At 44.2% G+C, this 21,933-nt stretch overlaps 1 protein-coding gene across 12 annotated transcripts in view; it reads left to right on the top strand.

Annotated features, from left to right (window-relative positions):
- ROBO2 (roundabout guidance receptor 2) overlaps window positions 1-21,933 on the top strand; it is a 1,226,656-nt gene that overhangs the window by 731,294 nt on the left and 473,429 nt on the right. Inside the window, exon 1 of one of the 12 annotated variants that reach the window (XM_038766057.1) lies at window positions 13,424-14,359. The exons of the other annotated variants lie outside the window; for them this stretch is intronic. Within the exon in view, the coding sequence (XP_038621985.1) occupies window positions 14,299-14,359 (61 nt within the window). The 5' untranslated portion in view covers window positions 13,424-14,298. Of the gene's footprint in view, window positions 1-13,423; window positions 14,360-21,933 lie in introns of those variants that run through there. 12 annotated transcript variants of the gene reach the window in all.

Raw genomic sequence — 21,933 nt, 5'->3', positions numbered from 1 at the left:
AGTTGGGGTCAAAACTGTGAGCCCCTTTTGGGGCAGAGACTGTGTCCAACCTGATTACCTTGTGTCTATCCCAGTGCTTGGCACAAAATAAGCGCTTCACAAATACCACAGTTATTATTATAATAATAATGATGGCATTTATTAAGTGCTTACTATGTGCAAAGCATTGTTCTAAGCGCTGGGGAGGTTACAAGGTATTATTACTAGTAAGGGAGGATAACGACAATCTGAAATCACATGCTTCTCCCTGATTTTGTACCCTGGTTTCTAATGAAAAGTTATTTGTGACACACACTTTTGTAATTGGAAGAAGCCTTTTTATTAGAATGTCCGAAGTCGTACTTTTTTAAGCTTATACTTCAAGACCTGCCCACATCCCCAGAGGCTAGACAATACTGGCCAGCTGCTGTCAGAAATGTTCAGTGCTCCGTGCTCCTCCTCTTAGGAGGAGCAGCCTGCTTAGGTTCTGGGCACCGCCTGAAACTCTTCAGTGTAGCAGGAAAGACTGAAATGCTTTATTTCTACCAGAATGCAAGATTGAGTAGTACATGACAACACAAAGGAAACTAGGATTGTCATCGGAAGCCATGTGACTTCCTGGGAATCAGAGGACCTGGATGGTAATCCCGGCCCTGCCACTTGTCTGCTAGTCATTTAACTTCTCTGTGACTCAGTGTCCACATCTGTAAAATGGACATAAAGTGTGTGTTCTCCCTCCCTTAGACTGTGAGCTTCATGGTAGACAGGGACTGTGTCTGACCTGATTATTTTGTCTTAGTACAGTATTACCAATCAATAGATCAATTGTATCTAATCCCGGCTCTGCCACTTATCCGCTGTGTGACTTTGGGCAAATCACTTAACTTCTCTGCCCCTCCGCCAAGCTAGCTCTCTTCCTCCCTTCAAGGCCCTGCTGAGAGCTCACCTCCTCCAGGAGGCCTTCCCAGACTGAGCCCCTTCCTTCCTCTCCCCCTCGCCCCCCTCTCCATCCCCCCATCTTACCTCCTTCCCTTCCCCACAGCACCTGTATATATGTATATATGGTTGTACATATTTATTACTCTATTTATTTATTTATTTTACTTGTACATTTCTATCCTATTTATTTTATTTTGTTGGTATGTTTGGTTCTGTTCTCTGTCTCCCCCTTTTAGACTGTGAGCCCACTGTTGGGTAGGGACTGTCTCTATGTGTTGCCAATTTGTATTTCCCAAGCGCTTAGTACAGTGCTCTGCACATAGTAAGCGCTCAATAAATACGATTGATTGATTCTCTGTGCCTCAGTTACCTCATCTGTAAAATGGGGATTAAAACTGTGAGCCCTATGTGGGACAACCTGATTACCCTGTATCTACCCCAGTGCTTAGAACAGTGCTTGGCACTGACACAAATACCATCATTATTATTATTATTATTGTTGAGCACTTACTATGTGCAGAGCAATGTACTAAGCACTTGGGAGTGTACAATACACAGAACTGGCAACACAGGCATATAGTAAACAACAAATACCACAATTATTATGAATATCATGATTAACAGCGCTTAGGACAGTGCTTTGCACATAATAAGCGCTTAATAAATGCCATCATTATTATTATTACTAATGTTAAAGCTTTCCCTCCATTACTGTATTAAGGCCAGAATTGGCTTTTTCATGTGGCAAAGTAATCTCCCCAAAATGCACTTGATTTATTAGATCAGACTACAATTCAGGATGATTAATAATGACCTTCTGTGAGTCTGCAATCAATCCATGCTCCACTGTAATATCAACACTACCCTTACCCCTTCACTGCATCATACATTAAGTTTAATTCAGATGAATGAATCGGAGATTTTTCACGCTGTGACAATTGCTACGTGTTGCTCTCTGCTCTGCCAAACCCAAGACATTCTAAAACTCCCAGCCCACGCTTTTTTTCCCTTCAAAATCGAGGAAGTTGATGGCATAAAAATCCCCAAATTGTTTGTATTTCATTCATTCATTCATTCAATCGTATTTAGCGCTTACTGTGTGCAAAGCACTGTATTAAGTGCTTGGGAAGTATAAGTTGGTGACAAATAGAGACGGTCCCTACCCAACAACAGGCTGACAGTCTAGAAGGGGGAGACAGACAACAAAACAAAGCATGTGGACAGGTGTCAAGTCGACAGAACAGATAGAACTAAAGCTAGATGCACATCATTAACAAAATAAATAGAATATTAAATTTGTACAAGTAAAATAAATTGAGTAATAAATCTGTACAAACATATATACATGTGCTGTGGGGAGGGGAAGGAGGCAGGGCGGGGGGGATGGGGAGGAGGAGAGGAAAAAGGGGGCTCAGTCTGGGAAGGCCTCCTGGAGGAGGTGAGCTCTCAGTAGGGCTTTGAAGGGAGGAAGAGAGCTAGTTTGGAGGATGTGCGGAGGGAGGGCATTCCAGGCCAGGGGGAGGATGTGGGCCGGGGGTCGACGGCGGGACAGGTGAGAACGAGGTACAGTGAGGAGGTTAGTGGCAGAGGAGCAGAGGGTGCGGGCTGGGCTGGAGAAGGAGAGAAAGGAAGGGGCGAGGTGATGGAGAGCCTTGAAGCTGAGAGTGAGGAGTTTTTGCTTGATGCGTAGGTTGACTGGCAGCCACTGGAGATTTTTGAGGAGGGGAGTAACATGCCCAGGGCGTTTCTGCACAGATATGATTCGGGCAGCAGCATGAAGTATAGACTGAAGAGGGGCGAGACAGGCAACAAGAGGCACTGGAGAGGAGCAGGTTCCATGGCTCAATTCAGCAAAATGTGATTGAAGAATCATAGCTTGAATCAGTAGCAGCTAGCACCAGCTGTTGACTCATTGGAACCGTGCTTTTATTCATTTAATGACTGCGCTGATGCTGACTGGAATGTGCTTTCTTCCATTTGGAAAATGAGCAGGATGGGAGGAGCTGGTCCGGGGAAAAGTCCCCAAGCTCATCTCTCCTGCCTTACCATTACAGCTCAGAAGAGACCTATTAGAACAGTAAATTTTACTGCTTCTGGAAACCTCAGAAATTAACCTCTTTACTGGCTATCGAGCTACGTAAAGTAACCTCCATCCTTCCACTCCACGCCGAGGTGGGTAACCTCAGCTCCAACTCCCTCCCCTCCTGAGTCCAGTATGCAGAGAACGTGTGTGACGCTTCTGCTGTACTTCACTGAGTGGCCAGTAATGTCCACTGCACCGAATGGACACACAGTGTATACCATTACTACTAACCATTTTGTGTATAATTCATTCATTCAATCATCTTTATTGAGTGGTGCAGAGCACTGTACTAAGCGCTTGGGAAGTACAAGTTGGCAACATATAGAGACGGTCTACAACTCTAATGTTGCTGTGTTCCATCACTGCTGCGGCTGTTTCCACCACTCTGGCCTCTTTGTTGTCTCCAGCTACTTCTTGAGCGATAATTCTCGACTTCTGAGGCTGAAAAGTCAGGGAGGAAAGGTTGGACTGAGCAGGATTGGGGGACAACAGATAGTGATATTGGAAAAGGAGGAGGAGGAAGAGAAGTAGTGGAGGGCAGGGAAAGCCTTAGGTCTTCTCTTCATGTCCCCACCTCTCCTCTGCCACCATCGCTTTCTTTCTCTTCACCCTTCTCTGGTCTGGCCTTCTGAATCCACGTTGTCACAGTTTTAGGGGCACTGTTTTCATACTTCCTCAAATGATGATCGTATTAACTGTTTGCAGTGCTTTACTAAGGCAGGGGTGGCTCCGGTTCAGGATGCGGAAAGATATTGCACAAAGGTAGGTTAGGAGAGATCAATCAATCAATCAATCAATTGTATTTATTGAGCACTTACTGTGTGCAGAGCACTGTACTAAGCACTTGGGAAGTACAAGTTGGCAACCTATAGAGACGGTCCCTACCCAACAGCGGGCTCACAGTCTAGAAGGGGGAGACAGAGAACAAAACCAAACATATTAACAAAATAAAATAAATAGAATAGATATGCCCCATGTCCCACATGGGGCTCACAGTCTTCCTCCCCATTTGACAGATGAGGGAACTGAGGCCCGGAAAATAATAATAATAATAATGGCGGTTAAGCGGTTACTATATGCCAAGCACTGTTCTAAAAGCTGAGGGGGGGATACAAGGTGATCAGGCTGTCCCACATGGGGCTCACAGTCTTCCTCCCCATTTGACAGATGAGGGGACTGAGGCCCAGAAAATAATAATAATAATAATGGCATTTATTAAGCGCTTACTATGTGCCAAGCACTGTTCTAAACACTGAGGGGGGATACAAGGTGATCAGGTTGTCCCACATGGGGCTCACAGTCTTCCTCCCCATTTGACAGATGAGGGAACTGAGGCCCAGAAAATAATAATAATAATAATAATTATAACAATGGCATTTATTAAGTGCTTACTATGTGCCAAACACTGTTCTAAGCACTGGGGAGGGTACAAGGCGATCAGGTTGTCCCTGATGGTATTAGATGGTATTATGGTGGTCCAGGAAAAATAGTAGTAATTTCCACTTCTACTAAATCCTTTCAAAAGATATGCTTAATATTTCATGGCTTATTATGCATACTTCTTTCAGATAGAGAATTTATGGTTTTCTAGTACCGCCAATTTAGTTTCCTGACAAAGAAGGCTATTTGATCACCTTACTCAAATTAGGTTTAATTATAGCCTCTTAGTTGTAATAGTCTTTAGGTATATTAAAATATATATTTATCTAGTAGGCACATATTGAGTACATAATAATACCATTCCTGGTTTTTTTTTAAAGAACCTTGTTCTTTCATGCAAATTTTGTAACCAGCAGTTTATTTAAAGAAAAAAATAGTTGTGATACTGAAACCAAATCTCCATCTTTGATTTGATAAAGGTATACTCTAGTACTTTAAAATCCTGAGTAGTTTAGTTTTTCAATGAGGGTTCTCTTTTTTTGATTATTAACCAACAAGGGGTAAGGATTGTACTCAGTGTAGGTAAAAGGGAGGGATAATAGGTAAATTAACAAGGAAGAAATGTGTTTAGCCAGACAAGGAACTGTTCATGGCTAATTATTGTGAATTAATTCATTCAATCGTATTTATTGAGCGCTTACTGTGTGCAGAGCACTGTACTAAGCGCTTGGGAAGAATGAGGTTCATAATTTTATGAGGTTTTAGAAAATGTTTTTATGGAGAAGCAGCGTGGCCCAGTGGAAAGAGCACAGGCTTGGGAGTCAGAGGTCATGAGTTCTAATTCCGGCTCTGCCACACGTCTGCTGTGTGACCTGTGGCAAGTCGCTTAACTTCTCTGAGCCTCAGTTACCTCACCTGTAAAATGGGGATTAAGACTGTGAGCCCCACGTGGGACAACCTGATCACCTTGTATCCCCCCCCCCCTCCAGCGCTTAGAACAATGCTTCACACATAGTAAGTGCTTAACAAATGCCATCATTATTATTATTATTAAGGAAAGGTAGCTAATTTTGGAAGATTAGAACATTTTAACCTTTTCACATGTGAGGGAAAATTAAGATACATTATTTTATTATTATAGACGGGAGTGCCGTATGTGGAAGAGAATAGAAGAAAACAGGGGAGGTGACCGGATTGATGATGATGGAGTCTCCTGTTAGGAGTAATGACTGTGCCTTGATCCCAGGACTTCAGGGTCCTTCAGCAATTGATGGTAGTGCTAGTATAACTTGCACAGCAGCTCTCCCATAGAATGAAATAAGCAAATAAGATGGTAAGGGATGCCGCATATTGCAAAGTACGTGTTCTCTCTTCACCATTGCTACCCAAACACAGGCAGAAGTGGAATTAGAACTCAGGTCTCCTAATTCTCAGAGCAAGGCTCTCTCCACTGGATTCAGAGTAGATTAACAAATGCCCATCCATTTACATCACAAACCTGGTTTTGTCTGGTATTAATCAATCGTCGGTTAATTCATTAATTCATTCTATCATATTTATTAGGGCTTCCTGTGTGCAGAGGAATGAACTAAACTCTTCAGGAAGTATAATACAGTCAAGTTGGTAGGCACAATCTTTCCCCCAAGGAGTTTAATGCCTACAGGAGGAGGCAGACATTAAAATAGTTTATAGTTAGGGAAATTCAATCACATATATTGAGCACTTACTGTGTGCAGAACTCTCTACTAAGTACTTGGGAGTGCATAATACAACAATAAACAGACACAATCCTTCCCCACAATAGAAAATTGAGTATAAGGATATGTAAGTAAGTGATGTGGGGCTGAAGTGAGTATAAGTGCTTCGGGGCAAAAGAGAAGCAGCCTGGCCTATTCATTCATTCATTCAATAGTATTTATTGAGCGCTTACTGTGTGCAGAGCACTGTACTAAGCGCTTGGGAAGTACAAGTTAGTAACATATAGAGACAGTCCCTACCCAACAGCAGGCTCACAGTCTAGACGGGGGAGACAGACAACAAAACAAAATGTATTAACAAAATAAAATAAATAGAATATGTAAATATGTACAAGTAAAATAGAGTAATAAATCTGTACAAATATATATACAGGTGCTTTGGGGAGGAGAAGGAGGTAGGGCAGGGGGGATGGGGGGAGGAAGGAGGGGGCTCAGTCTGAGAAGGCCTCCTGGAGGAGGTGAGCTCTCAGTAGGGCTTTGAAGGGAGGAAGAGAGCTAGCTTGGCGGATGTGCGGAGGGAGGACATTCCAGGCCAGGAGGAGGATATGGGCCGGGGGTTGACAGCGGGACAAGCAAGAACGAGGCACAGTGAGGAGGTTAGTGGCAGTGGAGCAGAGGCTGCGGGGCTGGGCTGTAGAAGGAAAGAAAGGAGGTGAGGTAGGAGGGGGTAGGAGGGGGCGAGATGATGGAGAGCTTTGAAACTGAGAGTGAGGAGTTTTTGCTTGATGCGTAGGTTGACTGGCAGCTTCTGGAGATTTTTGAGGAGGGTAGTAAAGAGCCCAGGCCTGGGAGTCCAAAGGACCTGGGTTCTAATTCTGGCTCTGCCAATTGCTTGCTGTGTGACCTTGGGCAAATCACTTAACTTCTCTGTGCCTCAGTTTCCTCAACTCTAAAATGGGGATACCTGTTCACTCTCCTACTTAAGACTGTGAGCCCTATGTGGGACAGGGACTGTGTCCAATCTAATTATCTTGTATCTACCCCAGTGCTTAGAGCAGTGCTTTGACACATAGTAAGCCCTTAATAAATACCACTTTTTAAAAAATAAATAGCCAAGTATGTAGCCTATATATAGAGAGAGGAGGGTGACCCTTTGAAGATGTGATTTTATTAGGTTATCCAAGGTGGGATGAATGGTGGTCTATCAGATATAAAGGAGGAGGGAATTCCAGGCCAAAGTGCCTGGAATAAGGACATAAGCAAGGGGTGGAATAGATAAGATGGAGTTGCAGAGAGTAGGTTGCTGTTAGAAGAGGGTAGTATGCAGATGAGGTTGTAGTAGGAGATAAGTGAGGTAAGGTAATAATAATGATGGTATTTGTTAAGCGCTTACTATATGCCAAGCACTGTTCTAAGTGTTGGGATAGATACAAGGTAATCAGGTTGTCCCACGTGGGGCTCACAGTCTTAATCCCCATTTTACAGATGAGGTAAATGAGGCACAGAGAAGTGAAGTGGTTTGCCCAAGGTCACACAGCAGTTCTCTCTCCCCTCTTCAGTCTATACTTAACTCTTCTGCCTGGATTAGCCTTGTATAAAAATGCTCTAGGCATGTCCCCTTCCTCAAAAATCTCCAGAGGTTGCCTATATGAAGTAAAAACTTCTATTGGCTTCAAAGCTCTCCATCACCTTGCCCACCTGCCTCATCTCCCTTCTTTCTCCAGCCCAGCCTGCACACTCCGCTCCTCTGCTGCCGCTAACCTCCTCACTGGGCCTCGTTTTCGCCTGTCCCTCCCTCCTCATATCCACCAAACTAGCTCTCTTCCCCCCTTCAAAGCCCTACTGAGAGCTCACCTCCTCCAAGAGGCCTTCCCAGACTGAGCCCCCCCTTTTCCTCTGCTCCTCCTCCCCTCCCCATCACCCCTGCTTCTGAAGTGCTTATGTGCCAGGCACTGTACTAAGCGCTGGGGTAGACACAAGCAAATCAGGTTGGTCACGGTCCATGTCCCACACAATCTTAATCCACATTTTACAGATGAGGTAAGTGAGGTCCAGAGAAGTGAAGTGACTTGCCCAAGATCACGCTGCAGACATGTGACAGAGTTGGGATTTGAACCTAGGTCCTTTTAACTCCCAGACACATGCCCTGTCTGCTAGGCCATGCTGCTTCTCATGACCCAACATCAGTCAATCATATTTGAGTACTTACTGTGTGCAGGGCACTGTATAAAGTGCTTGGTAGAGTGCAATTGAACAGAGTTATTAGATACCTTCCCTGCCCACAGCGAGTGTACAGTCTACAGGGGAGATAGATATTGATATAAGTCAATTACAGCTATATACATAATTTATGGTATTTATTGAGTGTTAACTATGTGCAGAGCACTGTAGGAAGTGCTTGGAAGAATACAATACAATAGAATTAGCAGATATGTTCCCTGCCAATAAGGAGCTGGCAAAAGTGCTGTGGGGCTGAGGGAGAGGTGAATAAAGGGGACAAATCCACGTGCAAGGGTGATGCATGAAGGGAATGGGAGAAGAGGAAAAGAGGGTTTAGTCAGGGAAGGCCTCTGCTCAGGGGATTCTTCACAAGTCTCACATCTGAGCAGTAAGTGTCCTGACCCCGTGGGTTGGAGATATGAAAAGTTTCACGGATCTAAGGGCCTATTTCTTTAACTCTTCCTTAAGTGCTCCAGGGGAAGAAGTCTTTGCTTGAATTAGCGCCTTCCACACTACCATCCTTGCAGTTCCAGGTGACATAATCCAGGGGAAGCAGCAGTCTCTGAAGTTAGTCTATTCAACTCAATGTTTGTTTGAAAATAGCCAATTGTGTGCCTTTTTGCTTTTGATTGAACCTCAAGGGGTTTGCACTTGACTTAAAAGGCTTTGTTTTGGAATTTGTAAAGTTGCATCCTTGGTTGTGGCTTCTCTGCCTAATGGACATGAAAACATCAAACCGCAAATTAAATAAGCTGCACATTAAAGAGCAACCCTAAATATTGTGACTCTCACCTTGTCTGGCGAGAAAGTTAATATAGAAGGACTCAGGCCTGAAGGAGTAAAAGGGATTCAAACGCCGGGGGGGTTTTGGGGCGGGTGGTGGAGAGGGAGATGATGTGTATGAAATGGTCAGGGGAAGTGGTAATTAATTGGAAAAGGCAGCTTTCTAAAATATTTGAAGATAGAAAGGGACGTGGACTGGTGGATGTGAAGGGAGTTTTAGACATAGTTTTATCTGCTCCGTACAGTGATGATTTATGTCCAGCTTCTGTTTTGTAAACATTTCTTTAAGCCTTTTTGTAATTTATCACAATAATTGCTGATTTCCTACTATAACCCAGCACACTCACTTTCCTTCCCTAACCTCAATCTCATCTGTCTCATGGCAGACCCCTTGCTTCTGACCTGCATTGAGCCTGGAACTCCCTCCTGCTTCATATCCCGCAAACCACCACTCTCCCCACCTTCAAGGTCATATTAAAAAGCCCATCTCTACTAGAGAAACAGCGTGACTCAGTGGAAAGAGCACGGGTTTTGGAGTCAGAGGTCATGGGTTCAAATCCTGGCTCCACCAACTGTCAGCTGTGTGACTTTGGGCAAGTCACTTAACTTCTCTGTGCCTGTTACCTCATCTGTAAAATGGGGATTAAGACTGTCAGCCCCCCGTGGGACAACCTGATCACCTTGTAACCTCCCCAGTGCTTAGAACAGTGCTTTGCACATAGTAAGCACTTAACAAATACCATTATTATTATTGAGACCTCCATGATGAAGCCATTTCTTCTACTCCCTCTCTCTTCTGTGTTGTCCTCCAACTCCATTATATTGTACTCTCCGAAGCGCTTAGTATAGTGTCCTGCCCTCAGAAAGTACTAGATGTGTTTGGTTATCACCAGGTTAAACTGTGACACCTCCTTCAGCAGCAGAAAAATGGGCTGAGCAGTAGAAGATAACATTTTCTATTGTTCATGTATGTTAACTGCCATTTGAGGGTGGGCAGGTTCATTAGGGAAGCACCGTGGCTCAGTGGAAAGAACCCGGTTTTGGTAGTCAGCGGTTCTAATCTCGGCTCACCACTTGTCAGCTGTGTGATTTTGGGCAAGTCACTTAACTTCTCTGTGCCTCAGCTACCTCATCTGTAAAATGGGGATGAAGACTGTGAGCCCCATGTGGGACAACCTGATTGCTTGTATCCCCCCCACCAGCGCTTAGAACAGTACTTGGCACCTAGTAAGCGCTTGACAAATGCCATCATTGTTGTTATTATTCAATTTTACAACTCCAGAAACAGTCGGCAAGAGTCTGTATTGAAAACTTCTTCCGGTCATCATTTCACCTCGGAGATGTGCTGATCACAAAAGGGTTGACATCAGAGCAGTAGTTAACATTTTGAGGCCAGAACATTAGCTGGAAATTCAAGCCCAAGAAAGGCTTTTATGGAAACAAAAGAAAAAGGGATTTCTCAAGAGGGGAAGAATCTTTATTTCCCAAACTGTTCCAGTAGAGGGAAGTAAAGCTTCACCAAGCCAACCCTCCGCCGGGCTCATGGGCCTCTGTGTGTTCTTCTAACCCAGGCTCTAATCATCAGTGCAAACATCAAACAGCTACCAGGGAGCCTGTGATCACACGTGGTCTCAACCACACTTATTTACACCAAAGACGCGGGATATCATATTGTGCTTTTGATCTAACGCTGCCTTTACCTGATCAATTTATTTTACTTGTACATATCTATTCTATTTTATTTTGTTAGTATGTTTGGTTTTGTTCTGTCTCCCCCTTCTAGACTGTGAGCCCACTGTTGGGTAGGGACTGTCTCTATATGTTGCCAATTTGTACTTCCCAAGCGCTTAGTACAGTGCTCTGCACATAGTAAGCGCTCAATAAATACGATTGATGATGATGATGATGGGGAAAAAAAATCCTTTCACTTTAGCTTCCTGGACTGAATTTATTTTTATTTTTTTTTTAGTTTTGCGCATCATTTATATGGTTCTTAAAACCCTATTTTGGGAATTTTTTTCATTCGTTGTACTCGAGGAGGACATACAAAATTAAAGCGTTTGTGCATCTTTCTAGACTTGCTTATTTCTCCTGTAAGGACACTTAACCCCTTGCATCGTGCGGATGCTGAAGGAAAATTCCCGCCCGGAACGTGAGAGGGGCAGTGTGAAACCTGGGGCTTGTGATCTTGACTCAAGTAAACGGCCTAGGAAAGAAAGGTTTTCAAACTTGGAAAGATTTTATTTGGGGTTTCGTATTACCAAGCGCACGAATACAAACCCTGCCGCCCGAATTGGCTTTGTATTTCTCTTTCCCACCTGTGAGTTCTCCCTGAAGGTTGCAGGAGAGGGTGAGGTGTGTGCTTTGGCTCTGCAAGGCGTTGTGGATAGAGCACACAGGTTTGGGTGTCAAAAGGTCATAAATTCTAATCCCTTCTCGGCCCCTTGTCCGCTGTGTGACCTTGGGCAAGTCATTTTACTTCCCTGGGCCTCAGTTCCCTCATCTGTAAAATGGGGATTGAGACTGTGAGCCCCACGTGAGACAGGGACTGTGTCCAATTGATTTGATTGTATCCACACCGGTGCTTAATACGGTGCCTGGCACAGAGTAAGCGCTTAACAAATGCCATGATGATGATGATGATTCTCATTATTATTATCCCACGGCTTGATGGCTGATGCTGTCTAGAATGGGTCTGCAGGAGAGAGGCACAGCGTGGCAGGCGGGCAGGCAGAGGATTGGGATGAATAATTAGGAAATCCTTCCATGAAATCACTCACTGAGAAAATTACCTGCCCATTAAATGGGAGGCAGTGAGGAGCAGTGATATAAACTGTCCTTCTCCCTAACAGGAGAGGAAAACAGAAGGGAAAGGGAGCGAGCCCAGCACAAGGAGGGGAGTTTCGTGGCCGTGCCAGTTTTGCATCCCTGAGGATCCGACTAATTGTTGTTTTCCCATCCTTCCCCCCCACCCCCTCCTCGTCCCCATCTTTTCTCCCATCTCCCGCCTGTCGGAGTATTGGAGTGGGAGGGGAAAAAAAAAGCTGTGTCCCCACCCACCTCTGCTAGCAGACTTTTCTGCTTCCCCAGGCTGCCTCCAAGCTGCCGGCAATTTACTCTGCCTCCTTCTCCAGCCCCAACCCACTTTGCCGCGTTCCCCAAGTCGGCCGGGCGGCAGCAGGAGCAGCTGCTGCTTGAGGAGGAGGAGGAGCTAGAGGAGGAGGAGGAGAAGCAGGAGGTGGAGGAGGACAAGCAGAAGCAGCAGCAGGAGGAGAAGCAAGAGGAGGAGGAGGACAAGCAGGAGCAGCTGCTGCTTGAAGAGGAGGAGGAGCTAGAGGAGGAGAAGGAGAAGCAGGAGGTGGAGGAGGACAAGCAGAAGCAGCAGCAGGAGGAGGACAAGCAGGAGCAGCTGCTGCTTGACGAGGAGGAGGAGCTAGAGGAGGAGAAGGAGAAGCAGGAGGTGGAGGAGGACAAGCAGAAGCAGCAGCAGGAGGAGAAGCAAGAGGAGGAGGAGGACAAGCAGGAGCAGCTGCTGCTTGAAGAGGAGGAGGAGCTAGAGGAGGAGGAGAAGCTGGAGAAGCAGGAGGTGGAGGAGGACAAGCAGAAGCAGCAGCAGGAGGAGGAGAAGCAAGAGGAGGAGGAGGACAAGCAGGAGCAGCTGCTGCTTGAAGAGGAGGAGGAGCTAGAGGAGGAGAAGGAGAAGCAGGAGGTGGAGGAGGACAAGCAGAAGCAGCAGCAGGAGGAGGAGAAGCAAGAGGAGGAGGAGGCCAAGTAGGAGCAGCTGCTGCTTGAGGAGGAGGAGAAGCTAGAGGAGGAGGAGGACAAGCAGAAGAAGCAGCAGCAGGAGGAGGAGGCCAAGCAGGAGCAGCTGCTGCTTGAGGAGGAGGAGGAGCTAGAGGAGGAGGAGAAGCAAGAGGAGAAGGAGGCCAAGCAGGAGCAGCTGCTGCTTGATGAGGAGGAGGAGCTAGAGGAGGAGGAGAAGCAAGAGGAGGAGGAGGCCAAGCAGGAGCAGCTGCTGCTTGAGGAGGAGGAGGAGCTAGAGGAGGAGAAGCTAGAAGAGGAGGAGGAGAAGGAGAAGCAGGAGGTGGAGGAGGACAAGCAGAAGCAGCAGCAGGTGGAGGAGAAGCAAGAGGAGGACAAGCAGGAGCAGCTGCTGCTTGACGAGGAGGAGGAGCTAGAGGAGGACAAGCAGAAGCAGCAGGAGGAGAAGGAGAAGCAAGAGAGGAGGAGGACAAGCAGGAGGAGGAGAAGCAGCAGCAGGAGAAGGAGGAGGAGAACCAAGAGGAGGAGGAAGACAAGCAGAAGCAGCAGCAGGAGGAGGAGGAGAAACAAGAGGAGGAGGAGGAAGGGCAAGAAAGACGTTGCTGCTGTTGCTGCTGCAGAGCTGGGCGGCTCGCGCTCTTCCCCAAACACCCACGCTCACACCCACAAACACCCCCCCCCCCGGTCAGCCTGCTCCACTCTCTCCGCCCAGCCGTCCTCCTTCCCAATTGCCCAGCGGCAGGAGCAGCTCCAGCCCCGCACCTCCCTCCTCCCCTCCCGCAGCCCCCACGGCGGAGTGGCAGGCCTCAGCCCCTCGCTTTTGCGGGGAGTGGGTGCAGCATTAAGCGCCAAGAAGGGTGGGGGGAGTGGAAGGGGGCACAAGAATCCCTCCTCCACCAGCCCGGCTGCACAACGTTGCGCTGACACCTCCTTCCTGGGGAAGTTAAGGGACAAAACTCCGGAGCCGGCGCTGCTGGGGAGGAGAGAGGAAGGGGGAAGAAAGCGACAGATGAAGGCCGGGTTTTTTGGCTCCTACACTGCTCCAGAAAGTTTGGGGGACACTTTTTGAGAATTAGACCTCTTCCCTTTCCTCCTTTTTGACTCCTGAAGACAGAACTTGCCTCCGGATTGCAGTGGATCCTCAGCAGTCTTAGACACCCTTGAATAATCCCTCTGGCTGAGCTGGATCGGTGGGAATTTAGGAAGTAGAGTGTGGAGATCGCAGCCTTTGGAATTCCCCTCTTAATCTGGATGGATCTAATTGTGCCCCGTTCGAGACCTTTCCATCAGCATCTTTTGATCTCGAGATTTTCCTCATTTACTTTAATCAGCTACTAGGAAAGTCTCCCAACTCCGGACCTACCTCTTTTTAATTTTTTGGGTACTGCTTTTTTTGTACTCTTGCTCTCTGGGATTGATCTCTCGACGGATCTGGATCGTTTTTAGTATGTCAAAATGTGTCTGCTAATGTTTACACAACTCCTGCTCTGTGGATTTGGATATCTTCAGGTGTATGGTAAGTTGGAAAGAAAAAAAATGGCTATTTTTCTGCAGAATTTTCCCCTTTTGAGTCTCTTCTGGAACACCTATGCATCCTTTAAGGTTGTAGCATCTTAGACTTGTAAAGCAGTGGCATACTGAGATAAAGGGTTGTGTGTCTTTGTTTAGATTATATAAAAGTAGAAAGTTTATTTCTAACGAGGAACCTCTTTTTAATCAATAAAGTAGTCGATAAAGTAGTTTGTGGATGAATGGTTCAGGCAGTGAAGCTGAGGAAAAAAAAATCTTGGTTTTGCCCAGATTTTGCTGAATATTTGGGGAGATTCTGTGACTGAACTTTGGCTCAGAGAATCAGCAGATGAAATACGGTAATGAACCTTTGGGCTTAAGGAAGAGGAGGAAATTTAAGAGTATAACCATCTTTGGATGATTAAATTTGCATCAGTTGTGTGCAGGAGAATGCACCGGATGAGTGAAGTCCAACAGTGGTATTTAGAGCTTGTAGAGAAAACTGTCAAAATATCATGAGTGCTTCATGTGTGTGGGGAAAAAAGGTGTGGGCTGTGTGAGTTCCTGGCTGATTACTAGAGAAAGCTTTGCTGGGAGTGTTAAAAGACAATGGAGATTTTGAACAGGTGCTGTAGGTGTCTCCCCCTAGATTGAATCAGCCTGTTAAAACAATACTCCTGCAGAGGTTTTTGTGCCTTTTGTTCAGAGCCTTTTTTTTTTTTATTTCTTTCTTTCCTTTTTGTCTTGGGCAGTTTTCCTAGGATCTCTCTGTCATTAAATCTGGGAGCTTTTTTCAGAGAGTTCATTGTGGGACCGTTTCACAATCCCCGCTGCAGTTCGGGAATGAAAGGAACTGAAAGATTAAATTGAATTAACACTGTAGGGCAAATAGGCTAAATGATTGAACAGGAACAGGAAGGATTAAGGAAAAAAATGTTTGCAATAAGTGGATATTATACAAACATCTGAAGATATGAAATACCTAGCAATATTTTGTATCCTCCATGAATATAGGAATGCAACAGTCTGTCTCCAACAGCTCATTTAAACAATGGAATCATTCTCTTTCAAGACATTTAGGTACTGATGTTACCCTACCTCTTGAATTAGTGCATTAGGATAGTGGCTGTCTTTGACTGACCATGGGAGCAAACTTTGTTTCAGGCTTCTGATACTCTAGAAAATCCAGAATCAAAAAGAGGTTACCCAATCAAGTCATGCAGATTGGTTTTTGCCTAATGTGTAGCAACTGTTTTCAATTATTAATACAGACATTGGTATCTCGTGTGTGTGTGTCTAGTGAGCTCATCCACCTCTTTATATATGCATATATATATATATATTTTTATATATGCGTATATATATACATATATATGTGTGTGTGCGTGTGTGTGTGTATATATATATATATACATCATGTTTCTTTTTCTCTAGTCTCCACTAGGAGCAGAGTGTGGTTTGAAATTAATCATTATTCATTACATTTGGAGACTCCTACAGTAGTGCTCTGTACAATGTACACTTGAATAACTTTGTCTTGTTGAATGTAAAAAGTTTACATAATTACCCCATAGGACACTTTTAATCTTTTACCATCCTCAAATGATCTAGTGTAACCTTAGGAAATTTCATTTTTAGGCAAGTTGTTACTTTAATTTATGGTCAGTGGGACTATCACTGTGTGTGTGTGTGTGTGTGTGTGTGTGTGTGTGTGTAATATGAACTCTAGGTATCAAGCTGCACAATTATCAGCAAGTATTAAAAATGGTGTGGAGCTTTAAGAGTACAATTAAAGTGTTCAGTGGAAGTGACAGAGTGAATCAAAGTAACTTGGTGTTACAGAATGAAATTAATGTACCAGGTAGTTTGGAGATATATGAAACATGCAATTAATCAGTTGGCTGGAATGACCAGAGTAAGACTTTTTTTTTTTTATGAAGAGTGCAACTAAAACCTCTGTTCTAATTTAGGGTCACAGGACAGGGAGGATGCCCTGTGAATCAGATCAGTAATTCTGTACATGACTATAATGAACAGTTTATTTTGACACAAAAAGGTGAGAGTCCCTGTGGTTTTTGCAGTAGAATAGAATAGAGCAGCGTGGCTCAGAGGAAAGAGTATGGATTTGGGAGTCAGAGGTCAAGGGTTCTAATCCCGACTCCGCCACTTGTCTGCTGTGTGGCTTTGGGCAAGTCATTTCTAGACTGTGAGCCCACTGTTGGATAGGGACTGTCTCTATATGTTGCCAGCTTGTACTTCCCAAGCGCTTAGTACAGTGCTCTGCACACAGTAAGCACTCAATAAATACGATTGATTGATTGACTTCTCTGTGCCTCAGTTCCCTCATCTGGAAAATGGGGATTAAGAATGTGAGCCCCATGTGGGACAACCTGATTACCTTGTGTCCCCCCAGCACTTAGAACAGTGCTTGGCACATAATAAGCGCTTAACAAATGCCATCATTATTATTATATAGCAAGCCGTTAAATGTGTAGAAATCCATATTGCCAATGGTGTAACTCATAGATTTGACACTGACATGCATTTGGTATGCTGGCTCTTTCTTTCCCTCATAATGCCTCCCACCAATGGAAACTCAATGGGGTAATCTGGTGCTTCTCTAATCAAGCCCCTAAAGAGGAAAACTGCACACTTTAGGCTAATTGCCATGAGTTGCAATTTTGTTGTTTGAGTAAGAACCTGAAAATTGTATCTAATTTCAGGAAAGATTGGGAAAGTACGGTCACCTGAGTGAACTCAGGTGACTCAACTCGGTTCCTTCAACTTCCTCCTTTAAAGTGCACTCTTCTTTCTTGGAAACTTTTTTTAATGTGAATACCACAATTTAGAGAAATAGCTAGTATTCTGAGCACTACGCTGACCAACATCATTCTGTGAGCTGAAATTTACTTTATTCAATAACAAATGGGTATTACATATAGAGCAATGGGGATTTACATGGCAATTTTTATAGTAGGCTTATTCATATGTGCATTTTTATAGTCTGTGAAAATTGCACTGCTCCACAAAAATTGAAGAAATGTGCTTTTATTGTGTTTATCATTTTTCTATTGCCCTTTCCTATAGCCTTTGTAGTTTTTTCAGAGAAAAGCATTAAATTGGATTTTTTTAAGCTCCTGTACTCAACCTTGAGTGTAATTTTGCTTCCCCAGGACACAGTTTAACCAAAGACTGGGGTACATTGCCATTTTATATGAATAATTCCTTTTGAGCTTTGATTTTTCTCCTGATTTTTCTACATTATCTAATTTTTGGGTTAAGTTCTGAGCTTTACACCAATTTTTTTGAAAATTAAGTAGGAGCAGGACCCAGGCTGGGCTTTAAAAAAAAAAAAATTTCCCAACACCTTTCCTTTTTAAAGTGTTTGTGATATAATAATGCATACACTTAACATTCTGTTTTTGTATATACAGACATGTAGTCGTGGAGAGGTAATGGGCATGCATTTTATCTGGCTAAATAGCCATCTATGTGTTTTACCAATTAAAGAGCTTCTTTCAACAGTGGCTTAAATAACTTTCACCACATGTTGCCCATTAAAAGCCTGACTATCCTGTCCAGATTAGAAAGCTCATATAGGAGCCTAAAATTTACTATGTCATTGACCGTGGTGAAATTGTGATGGAAAGACTTGAATAGGTCATCTGATATTATGGCTTTGGAAAACCTTTTGACTCAGAAAGGCATTGGTGAAAAACAGGCGTGCAGTGCTGAGCAACTGCATATCCCTCTTATTCTGTGCTTGATTTGAGGCTTTCTTTGCAACAAACTCTACTGTTGACTAATGATTTGTTACTGTTATTCTTTGTGCTATTTTTGTTTGGTTTTCTGCTTTGTTTTCTTAAAATGGAATAAACCACCCCTCCCCTCACTGTATACCAATCTGAATGTCATACTCAGGGAAGGTATTCCCAGTGGTTCTGGGGAGGACCAGGTGAGAAAATGTGGATTGCTTAGTGCAAACTGTCACCACTACTGCAGAGGCAACTCAAACACATACCCTACTCATGATAATAAAATATATGTAATTGAGGCATTTATTAAGTGCTTTCTATTTGCCAGATACCGAGGTAGGTTCAAGTTTATCTGATCATTCACAGTGATCAGGGGCCAGGAAAGTTGTCCCATTGGATTTTCAGGGACAAAATGTGTGCTAGGTACAGTCTGAAAGATGCAGGCAGATGCAAAACCATCATTGGCAGTGTCACTTCCCAAATGAAGGACAGCTTCACTACTACTGCCCCCCATTTAAAGAGCCTGCAGAATTCTGCTGATCTGGGTTGATGCAGAGCAAAGGTATATTCTGAGTGCCTGTTTGTAGAATATTTAAGAGCAGAGTATATAGCTGTTGGAGTGAGAACGGTCCTGTCTGGAAGTAGGGGGCTGGGCTAATTGGTTTATCAAAGCCTAACTCAGCTTTCTGATTCTGTGCAACCTGGGGAAAAGCCTATTTTTTGTTCTTCCTTCTTCACTTGAAAAATGATATAGATAATTTCTTCCAAGAGTTCTCACCTGTGGAGAGAAAAATTCTGCTTAACTAAGCATATTTTAAGATACTGTCATGCATTTTTTGAAAACCTTATTTCCTAGGATAGCATTGTTTCCTAGGAGAGCAGAAGAAAAAATGGAAAGTAGTACCCAGTAAAGAAGCAAAATAGCAACCTGCCTCATAGGTGTTCTGTGATCAATGCATTTTAGTGATTCAAAGTGAACATGAACCAACCGTATGGCTTTTTGTCTATACGTGACAACTTCTCACACACATTCTGATCTTTAGTGAACTTTTGCCAGTGAATTGTGAAAATGCTTAACTGTCATAGTGTTCTGCTATTGGTCAGATCAGATCCACAGGTAGCACCAACCTGGGGGGGGGGGGGGGGGGGGGGGCAAGCACTTGTAGTGACTCTAACAGGACTCTGGGTTGCCATGTTTCTTCTTTCCCTATTTCCCCTAATCTGGGCAAAGTCACTTCAGAGAACTAAAAAAAAAAATACCTTGTTAAGAGGAACGTTTTTCTCAACGTTTTGGGAAGAGACCAATAGTATCTTTTTTTCAATTTAAGGACCAGGAATATGTTGTATTTTCTCCCCTGGAGTACATAAAATTGTCAGTCTGGGATTGGTTTTCATGTTTGTGTTCTGACTTTATTCATGGAGATCACTAGGGTAATAGGTGGGCCGGGTAAAAGTGATGATTTTCTTGGGTTTTCCCTTCTGGCACCCCTACCCCTTTTGGTTTTTCTTGAGGCCCAACTTGGGCCTCAAGTTTTTTTATGTAGTGTTCTCAGGGTTGTGGGGTGCAGCTTATTTTTGCCTTGTGGATGCAGGGACCATGAAAGGACATCAGTGATCCTAAGGCCTTAGCATAGTTCATTGTTTGTGTAAGGTACCCACTTAGCCTGAGAGGATTTATGGGACTCCTGGGACCTGACAGCCAAAAGGGCGAGGTGGGACTGGCCCAGAGCCTAACCCTATCAGAACTGCAACAGACACGCCATTCTCCTTTCCCAACACACACATACCTCTCTCCTCCTGCTGCTGCGCAATATGGGCAGAGTGGCAAGAGGGTTGCAAGGGGAAGGGCTAAATGCCCAGTTTCATGTCTGTCTTTGATTTGGTTTCATCTCCCATGGAGTTGAGCTCTGTGGGAGATGAAAGCACAACAAAGGACATGGAAAACTGCATTTACCTGCTGCTCCTGCAGCTGCTACCTGGAAAGAGCCTGCTGGGCTGTAGGACCATCTTTGCCATGGGCAGCTTCTTAAAGGGTTACGTAGTCTGTAAAGTCGGTTGCAACAGTCAGGGTAGTGGAAAAAAAAAAGAGATTTGGGAGAGCCATTCTTTCAAGTTTTCATCCCCTTCCAGAAGTCTAGGGTGGTCCTGAATGACTTTTGGACTGTGAAAAAAAATCTGGACGATGGTGAAGTCCACTCGATGCTCAACAGGTACACTTCATCATGCTGTAATGCCAAGTTGCTCCACTCCAGCACCTAGTACAGCGATTGGCACGTAATAATAATGATGATGGCATTTATTAAGTGCTTACTATGTGCAAATAACTGTTCTAAGCACTGGGGAGGTTGTCCCATGGGGGGCTCACAGTCTTAACTTCCCTGTGCTTCAGTTACCTCATCTGTAAAATGGGGTTTAAGTGACTTGCCCAAAGTCACACAGCTGACAATTGGTGGAGTTGGGATTTGAATCCATTACCTCTGACTCCAAAGCCTCTGCTCTTTCCACTGAGCCACACTGCTTCTCTATAAGGCTTAAGTAATACTGAAATTATTATTATTTGTGTCATTCAAAGTAGTAGTGCTGGTTATTACTTTACATGTTATTAGGATAAGCTATATTGAGATATATGGTAGAATGTGTTTATCAGAATTGTTCCTGGGCCACATCCTATTCCCTCAGTGGGATTTTTGGTTTGTTTCTATTTTTCAAAAGTAAGCCTTTGGACATAATAGTAATTTCCCAAATCCTGGTGCTCTCAGGATTCTTACATCTGCCTGTGGATATGATATTGGCCAATTGCTTTGAAATTCCTCTTTGCTATCTGCTCTCATAGCTTGCACTGTCACCTAGCTATCACCTATTCAATTATACTCATCGTTCTAGAACCTGAGCCTTCTCTATGCCCTATGAGAGCAGTTTATCTCATCTTGGGTCCCAGCAAAGCAAACCAGTGCTACTATTGGTTTCTAAAAGTGCAATTCTCTTTAATTATGAAGAATTAAGAGCTGTGAAAGTTCTGGGAGGGTGTTCAAAGAACAGCTTACAGTGTTATGTACTATAAAATTAGAAGGCTAAAAGACACCTCCAGAAGGCATGTAGACCATGCCCAACTCCCTGCAGTCCTGCCCAGAAGGCAGCCCAAATTCACGGATGACCAGAGAAAGAAATTTCAGTGTTCACAATCATCCTTATCATATTAGAGCCAAGTCAGTGCCTGTTGCTTTCTGCCTGATGCGTAGGTTGATTGGTGGCCACTGGAGATTTTTGAGGAGGGGAGTAACATGCCCAGAGCGTTTCTGGACAAAAACAATCCGGGCAGCGGCGTGAAGTATGGATTGAAGTGGGGAGAGTCAGGAGGATGGGAGATCAGAGAGGAGGCTGATACAGTATTTATTTTATTTTATTTTGTTAATATGTTTTGTTTTGTTTGTCTCCCCCTTCTAGACTGTGGGCCAGCTGTTGCGTAGGGACCATCTCTATAGGTTTCCAAGTTGTACTTCCCAAGTTCTTAGTACAGTGCTCTGCACAAAGTAAGCGCTCAATAAATACGATTGAATGAATCAATGTGGGACACTGTGTCTGAACTAATGCTATTCATTTTACCTACCGCTTAGCACAGCGCTTGACACATAATGAGTGTTTAACAAATACCACTGTGGTGATTATTATTGTTACTGTCGTCTACTGAGTATAGAGTGGATAATAGGGCAAGTACAGTTCATGTCCAGGTGTGTCTTCAGCAATGCTGGAAACCAGCTGATCACAGAGCCTTTCATACTGTGATGCTGTACACATGGCTTGCTGTTAAGGCTCCAAAGAGGAAAGA

Source organism: Tachyglossus aculeatus, chromosome 24 (genome assembly GCF_015852505.1).
Source record: "Tachyglossus aculeatus isolate mTacAcu1 chromosome 24, mTacAcu1.pri, whole genome shotgun sequence".
Classification (NCBI taxonomy): Eukaryota; Metazoa; Chordata; class Mammalia; order Monotremata; family Tachyglossidae; genus Tachyglossus; species Tachyglossus aculeatus.
This window is presented reverse-complemented; position numbering and strand designations above follow the sequence as displayed.